Here is an 8,503-nt window from a genome sequence, read left to right on the forward strand (position 1 = left end):
GAGTTAAATAAATTTATCTTGTAATAAAATATTTATAAGTTTTCTTTGATTATCACAAAATGTTAAGTTTTGATATATGACATGCTATTATTATAATTGTTGAGAAGTTGAGAAATTTTGGTTAGACACCATTCAAATTATGAAATTTTGAGGTGCAAAATTAATTAAATAGAGAAGTTATGATACATGTATGTATAAATGAGTGTTTTTGTGTGAAACTCATTGTATTATTCATTAAGTAATATCTTCATATGGTGTTAATCTAATTGTGTAGCGAAAGAAAAAAAAAAGTTTTTATTTGATATAATAAATGTTATTCTACAAGTTATAGTATGTCTAACATTATATTAATGAAATGTTATATCCTGCATACTATATTTTGAACTCAAAAGGTTGTGAGAAAACTTGTTATCAGTTATGAAAGAAAAAAACCACATTTAAAATATTTCTAAGTGTAGGGGTGTCTTGCAATGGTTAACATACATGTTAATAAAAAAAATCTTGGTTATATATTATAAAGTGAATGAATATATACCTCACTATTTTGCCATCTAGTGTAATATTATTTGTGTTTCTTCTAGTTATGATAATATGTCCAATTTCTTGAGATGATTAAAGGATAATGTAAATTGGATATTGATTTTGGTGACAAAATCAACTGCTGGTTATGGTTATGTTTTAACCTTGGATGGAGGTGCACGATCATGGAATATGTTAAAAAGTTGTTGTTCTGTCATGATCTACTATTCCAACATAAATTATTCCATTTGTTCAATGCATCCTGACAATCAAATTATTATATTTAAAGTTTTTAGTAAAAATGTCAATGAAATTGACATATGAGAATGAAAGACAAAAATATTACAAACTTAATAACTCATGGTATTGTCTCTCTTGACGTTGTCAAGTTAGAAAGAAATATTGCAGATCTGCTTATCAAAAGGTTTATGCATCAACAACAAGTATTTAAGTTGTCGAGGGGAATGAGATTATAGCCCATAAATTAGTTGCAACAATGGACACCCATCTCCACATGAATGGCGATCCCTGGAATGGAGTTCCATGGGTAACAACGAAGTTGTTGTTGACTAAACTACACCAAAAAATTTGATTAAATTTTATGTCTCATTCTTATGGCGAGGTGTATTATAAATTGTGGCAATAATAAGGTTAAGGTTTGTGAATTATTATGCTTATTTTATAAAATACCTCTTAATAAACCCAATGGTTGAGGTATGTGCATTATTTTATAAAATACCTCTTCATAAACCCAATGACAATTATTGTAGGGGTGTGAGTCACAAACCACCCTTTGAGGGTTTACCTAGTGAGTGTGATGGTGGGGTCGCCATTGTGGGACATGGGCAAGTCTTTAAGTGACACTCATGAAACAAGATACATGCACAAGGCCGTAACGTGCACCCACTGATTAGAACCTATAATGAACACTGATATTGTATGTGTTATTTACTAAAACCCGATTACAGGGGATGTAGTTCAAGGCAATTAAGTCTCTGCATTTTCTCGGGTGAAAGTTTATAAGCACTAGGTGTAAAGGTCAGACCCAGAAGGTTCCTTACGCTGAACTACAATATTTTGTTTTAAAAGATAATACATTTTTTGCTTTATTTTTTTTTTAATATTATGTGGAGGACTGTTAGAAATATTTTAATATAATTTAAGAAATAAATAATTAAAATAAAAATTCTACTATTACTCATGTTTTTATTAACCTTTAATTTATGGGTTAATGTTTTTCATGGCTAACGACAATATTCTTATTACTATTTACTTCTTTGTCTCCCTTTTCTACCTATAAATACCACCTAGGTGCATCGAGAAAGACATAACAACAAAGACAACAAAAACTAGAGTTTTTTCCGAAGTGTTATTCTTTTGTTCTCTATATTATCTTTAAGATAGTGGTGTTCATAAGGTTCGGAGATCATTCAATACACTCGATCGATCTAACGGGTTGTTGTATCTTAGGAGAGAAACACATATGATTTGAAACACATATGATTGTGTATTTGTTTAGCCCTGCGTAGTAGGGGCGTTTTCTCTCTAAGGATAGCGCTATGCGTGCCTCAACCCAGGCTATTTCTACTCCTTACCTCATTTATTTTTCATCTATTATTTATTATTATTATAATAATTTTATTATTAATAATATTATAGCTCTGATTAATATTCTTTGATTCAGATACATGTCATTGTTATTATTTCTCTAATAATTATTATTATATTATTTCATATTTTGATTATTACTAGTATTATTTGAGTAATTATTTTCTAACATCTTCCCATCTCATCTTGACCATCGACTTAAGCCAACTCATCTCCACCCTCAACCTAACCTGGCCCATCTCGACCCAAGATCCAACTTGAACTTCGGCCTAAACCAGATCCGTCTTGAACTTCGGCCTGTGGATACCTGTACCCGTTATACTCTAATTTAAATTAAAAAAATTATTAAAACATTAACACATTGATTCTTTAAATGGGTTATTTTTTATCAATTGGTTTTAAAAAATCTTCATTTATTTGTAAATTGTCATTCAACACTATTTAAATGAGTCATTTTCACTTTGTTTGAAATTTATAAATGTTATGTATTATATTTTTATTTGAATTTATGGTTAAAATTTGTTATTAAATATTAAAATTTTCTTTTATAAATACCTGCAACTACCCATGGATATTAAAAAAATATGCGGGTACCCGCATAACGGATACCCGCACGAATATACGTATGGGTACAGGACGGATATTTATCCCGCGAGTAGGGTACAAAGGAGCTATTACCCGTATCATACCCACCCGTTGACATCCCTAACCCTGACATTAACAAAATATATAAAAGGGCATATTTCTTGCCAATTCTTTTTAAGATTTTTTTACCCAAAAAATACCTATAAATTTTGTTATAAATATTAATTTGTAAGAAATTATGACATTCTGTTTTGAAAAAATATTTTTCATAAATAACTTGCCAAATGTATTGTAGTTTTTCTTATTATTTATTTCTTGAAAGGCTAGAATATGACACTCCTATCCATGATGGCTTCACTTATGAAGTTCGGCTAGTTTTAACTGATGTGAAGGTATTATGTATCTCAAATCTTATTTGTTCATATTGTTAATTATTTGGTTGGTTCTGTGGTTCCTTCCTTCTTTTCCAAATTTGAGAGAGTCAAATTTGAGAGAGTCAAGTTGAGAAGCGAGGAAAAATATTTTGTGTTAGATGAAACATTATGTAACGCATTGGTAATGATCAAATCACAAGGAGGTGTGTTGTAAACATTAAGATACCTTATGTATGTAGCTTAGTTTTGTCATTCATCACTTTTTGATGAACACAATGACACACAAAGGATGAGGAAGGTGTTGGAATATTTTGGATTGTGTTGGCCTAAAATATGTGCTATGTGTAGCTGCTTCTTTATCTACGTCTATGCTTACATAATACGAATTGCCGAGACAGTTAAGGTGTGTTGTTTTTTGTGAAGCAATGTACCAAATATTTTATAAAGAAAAAACTTAATTTCCACATTAAGAGTATAACCAATATAAGAATTGCACGAACATTATATAATGAATTTTACAACGGGAATCTAAATACCCACAGTATAAATAATAGTTATTCTTTTTTTATTGAATTCTTTAAAAGGTTATATTTGGTCATGTCAAGAATATTAATTTATAAGAATCAAATTTAAAACATTTTTAACAAAATTCAAATAATTTATAAGATCGTGACTATATTGAAAAAAAAAGTAGTTGAAAACTGAAATGAAAAATTACAACTGAAAACTATAATGAAACTCGTAAATGTTAATTGAAAAAAGTGATATATATTAGTAATACATAAAACAAATCAAATCAGAGTAAAAACAAGAAGTGAATTAAAATTTGTTTCATTCAGTCTTAAACAAAGGAATGAGGCTACGGTGCTTGTGATGTTGAAACGAAAACAGAGACTACCTAGCAGATAGCAAACAGAACACATAACGAAATATCGAACAACATCTCGACTTAAATTTCATATTGCAGGTCTTTTTCTAAGTGGATTTCTTAATGAGATATTATATGCTTATATGTCTAAGGGTAAAAAAAAACAAGTGAAGCTGAGGAAGCACAATGTGAGGAGTGAGAAACAGGGCTAAAATAAACATGAATTTCTTAACTATAAACTATACTATAAAGAAAAACAAGGAAAGCATGGAAAAAATGAACATAAAGTAAAGGATCCTGTGGTTCTTAAAGAAGATAAATGCCATACCAGAAGTCACATTACAATTTTCTTTATGAATCTAAGGAGAGAATTTTTTCCTTTGGTTTAGACTCTTTTTTGAAGTAATTTTATTCCGCGCATATAGAATAGACAATTGTGTTCTTTACAAGCAATCCATGAGCAAAAGTCAGAAAAATCTCCACCTTGTCTCCAGATCCTAAATTAGACTTTATACCCTGCCAATCTATATCATTAAAGGATATGATTGTGTCATTGTTGTGTATATGCAATGTGCACTTTGTGTAATTAACAATTAAGACACTTCTAAGACATTCAGCTGCCACGATTTCAGAGGTTGATAAATAAAATACACACAAAGCAATTCCCTTCATGACACGATTCTCGGGCACTGTGAAAGAAACAGAATGTCCCTCACCCATCTGGGCCAACCAATAAGTATCATTCACAACTGGGAGAGAAACATCACACCACTCGATGCATGCCAAATCCTGTACCATGATTTAAAAAAGTTTAGTCATTTATCTATGTTTTCTATCAATGTTTTAATTATATATTTCTGTAGTTAGGGATTTAAAATGCATTTCTGTTTTCGTTTCTTTCGATATTTCTACTGTCATTGAGAATAAAACAATCATGAAGCTAGTAAGGCAAGAAAGTGGAAAACAATTTCCTTGTATAGTATAAGCATAATCACTTGGTTAATTGATAAATAAAACCATATAGGTTTGGATAAGTTGCGTGATTGTAGAACAGAATAGTGCTAGAAGGTTAGAATTGTCGATTTTATTAATTATTAGCTAAAATGATGGTGCAGGTAGTAGAAAAAGGTAAAGCTAAAGAAGAACCTTAGGTATGTTATCGCTGAAAACATTGAAGAATTCATGGTATGCTCCAACACCAATCAAAGACCACCTGAGTTGTTGCTTTGAAATTTCTGGTTCTATAATATTTGCAAAGTATTCCACCAGAATATTTTGTACTTGTTTAGATAGTTGAAACTCGGTGTCACATTCCACCAAAACACTTCGAAGATTTTTGAGGCTGCCAAGCAATGGCGCAATGTCATCCCATGTGTTATCGATATCCATGTACAACGAATGAATATAAGATATGGGATTCATTGTTGGTGACATCCAAGACCGAATGATAGAAGGAAAAAGATTACGTAACAATCCCTCAAATCGACGTAGGGATATATATCCAATGCTTTCTGAGTTTACAATTGAAAAAGGCACTTCTTTCACGGTTGTATTTTCAGTGATTAGAGTTATCAAGGATTTCATTTGCACTATATCTTTTTCCAATAGGTCAATCATCGAACACCCTGAGAGAATGAGAGCTTTTAAGGATTTCAACTTATATATCTCTCTAGGGAGATTGGTTAGACTTGTACAGTCCTTCAAATTTAGGAGTGTAAGATTGTAGAGAAATCCAATAGATTGGTGCACTTCGAGCAATCTTGGACAATCTCTGAGAATGAGTTGTTCAAGATGTGGTAGTCCGATAAAGTCAGGGGTTTTTTTCAAGTACCTGGAGTGGCTAAGATTGAGGACTTTTAGCCACCTCAAAATCTACAACAAGATAGTTTATTTGACAAATATTAGAAATGAAAAAGTAAAAATGAAATAGTAAAGGGTCACCTGAAAATGGCAAGTAATAAAAAACCTGGGGTTGTTTCCAGACGAGTCGAAGAAGACTGCGTTTTAAATCAATTGCTATTGCATCTTTCATATCAAAGTCGATAGATAGATTTTTTGAAGAAAACCCTTGCAAACTCATCCATCTCACTTTCTTATAACGAAACTCAGAATTTTGAGCGAGTTTCAGCAATCCTGATAGTTTTCTTCTGACTGACAAAAGTTTCACAGGCAATTCCTTAGAGGATTTCTTCCCCTGTCATTTTAAAGAGAAAAGAAAAGCAAATGCATTGAACATGAGAAAGCAAACGCTACCAACAGAAGTTCAAAACCATATATAAAGAATATTCTTACTGTATTATTTGTCAATACATATGAATCATAAAACCGTAGACTCTTCGTCCAAAATTCCTCTTGTATAAATTTATTAAAACTTTCTCTTCCCATGTTTTGTAACAAAGGATGCATTGTAAGTTTGTTGTTCCTTTTAACTTTTATGAGGTTACGATCTATGAGAACTCTTATTCCATTATCAGCATCTACTCCACAGCTCTTTAGAATCTTCGTAACATAGGCTCTGTCCTTACCAACAAAGGAACAACATACGTCTAGAAATAAATCAATTTCCAGTTCATTATGTAAACCTCCAAAGATTATTTTCAATTTCTGTTGAACATCATACATGGGAATTTTCTCTAATTTTGACACTACCCACTTCCATTCTTCTTTCGTGCTTTGAAATAAACTACTTCCAATGACTTCAAGAGCTAGAGGTAGTCCTCCACAATACGCAACTACTTCCTTTGCAAGGTCGTCGTATTCTGCTTTTGGTTTTGCTTCTCTAAATGCGTGCCAACTAAGAAATTCAAGGGACTCGCTTGCGTTCATTATATTTATCCGAAAAATAGAATCATCTAGAGGCGTCCTCGTCCTCAGTAGGTGTTCATGTGCTGTTGTAATTATTATTACAGTTCCTTTATTGAACCATGCATGATTTCTCCAAAGATCTAATAATGGAGCTTTCTCATCTATATTGTCAAGTACAATCAACACCCTTTTACCAAGAAGCCTTTGCTGAAGCATACTTCTTCCCATCTCAACGCTATGTATCTCCACCTTTGTTTTAAGGATATCCGACAGAAGTTTTCCTTGTAAATGAGCATACCCTCTGGTTCGACTAACTTGCGCAATATCTTCAATGAAACTTTTTTCCTTGAATGTGCCATGAATATGGTTGTAGATGGCTTTGGCAATGGTGGTTTTACCAGATCCTTCCATTCCACATATCCCTATCGTACAAACTTCCGTTGATTTCTTTTTTATAGTTCGAATCACATCTTCCACGTGGGATTGTAATCCAACTGGAAAATTAGTAGCAGACAAGACTGATAAATTAAGAACGCTCTTAACAATTGTGTCCACTAGTTCTGCGTCACTCCTTCAAGTACAATACAAATTATAGAAGAAGTCATGTATTACCCAAATTAATTAAAGTTGAAGGTTAAAATATGTTTATCGAGTGAGTGATTTACCTGTGATTGCTCTCATCCCATCCAAAGAAATTTGCAGCTTTGGTGAGTGCGTATCTCCACCTGGACATGCCATGCTCCAGTTGTTTTCCTGAGAACGTTTGGTGAGCAGTTGCTGTGAAGGCTTTTCCAAAATCACCCTTCTGAAGACGAACATCAGATGGCTGAATTTCGTAATATACCGGCAGAACATGTCGACGATAGGTTTCGTGCCATTGAATGATTTGTTGAAGTTGATGAAGACACCAGGCAGATTGAGAATAGGTTTTGGTGAAAACAACTATTACTACCTGACACATATTCAAAATAGGTTCTTCGATATACATTTCCTTCACTGCATTCTGGTGGTGAAGGAAAGTGGAGATTCCAACAGAAGTGAGGACAGAGTCGAGATGAGAAACAAATTTTCTTCGGATGTCTTCTCCAGCAAAGTTGATGAGCACATCGTACATCCGTTGGTGTTTTAATGATGAAGACGCTGATTCCATGGGAGGTCAGATAAATGATATGTGCAGACACAAAACCATTGAAAGTATAGGCAGAAAGATTAATATTATTCTTTGTATTCATGGAAGCGCGTTAAGACCATAAGAAAAAAGTATTACACTAATAACAATATCTAATTCCAAAAAATTTAATAATTAATTTATCAATTTAATCATAACTTTGGCTGACAATTACTTACGATGAGACCAAAGCAATAATTACTTATATTTTTACGATGCATCTTTGACTTGTAGCCATTGCGCATGTCATCTCTTTTATATTAAACCCTATTTACGATTAAATATTTGTTCCCCTGACTTTATGTGTTTGTACTTTTATGCATGTGATTTATTCTTAATTTTTTTCGTCACAGTAGTTTTAAAAATTTTGGTTTTAGTTTTCGCAGCTATTCTTTGTTACAAAACTGCTGAAGTGACAAACATAAATTAACATCAGACTAATGTGATTGAATTTAAAATCAATAGACATATTATATAAATTAAAATAAAAAAGTATTGCATCTGCAGGCTCTTCATGAACTTAAAGCAAAAACTATCGTATATATTGTTTTCCTCCCACCTCACCCTTTTTTTTCT

General features: G+C 32.3%; 1 protein-coding gene across 1 annotated transcript; it reads right to left on the reverse strand.

Annotated features, from left to right (window-relative positions):
• Positions 1–4,163: 4,163 nt before the first annotated feature.
• LOC114165089 (TMV resistance protein N-like) lies at positions 4,164–7,994 on the reverse strand. The gene is made up of 5 exons (XM_028049743.2): positions 7,425–7,994; positions 6,247–7,330; positions 5,921–6,148; positions 5,101–5,826; positions 4,164–4,743 (listed from the first exon to the last, which is right to left on the reverse strand). Exons 1-5 carry the CDS (start codon positions 7,907–7,909, stop codon positions 4,363–4,365), a joined length of 2,904 nt encoding a protein of 967 aa, XP_027905544.1. The 5' UTR covers positions 7,910–7,994; the 3' UTR covers positions 4,164–4,362.
• Positions 7,995–8,503: the final 509 nt, after the last annotated feature.

Source organism: Vigna unguiculata, chromosome 10, assembly GCF_037176805.1.
Source record: "Vigna unguiculata cultivar grain cowpea cultivar isolate G323 ecotype 2 chromosome 10, ASM3717680v1, whole genome shotgun sequence".
In the NCBI taxonomy this organism is placed as follows: Eukaryota; Viridiplantae; Streptophyta; class Magnoliopsida; order Fabales; family Fabaceae; genus Vigna; species Vigna unguiculata.

Excerpts from the sequence above, each read along its gene's own strand:
- LOC114165089 (XM_028049743.2), bottom strand. The coding sequence starts at position 7,909 with ATGGAATCAGCGTCTTCATCATTAAAACACCAACGGATGTACGATGTG. Across the intron at positions 5,827-5,920 it reads TCGTCTGGAAACAACCCCAG|ATTTTGAGGTGGCTAAAAGT; the intron begins GTTTTTTATTAC and ends ATCTTGTTGTAG. Across the intron at positions 4,744-5,100 it reads TCAGCGATAACATACCTAAG|GATTTGGCATGCATCGAGTG; the intron begins GTTCTTCTTTAG and ends ATCATGGTACAG.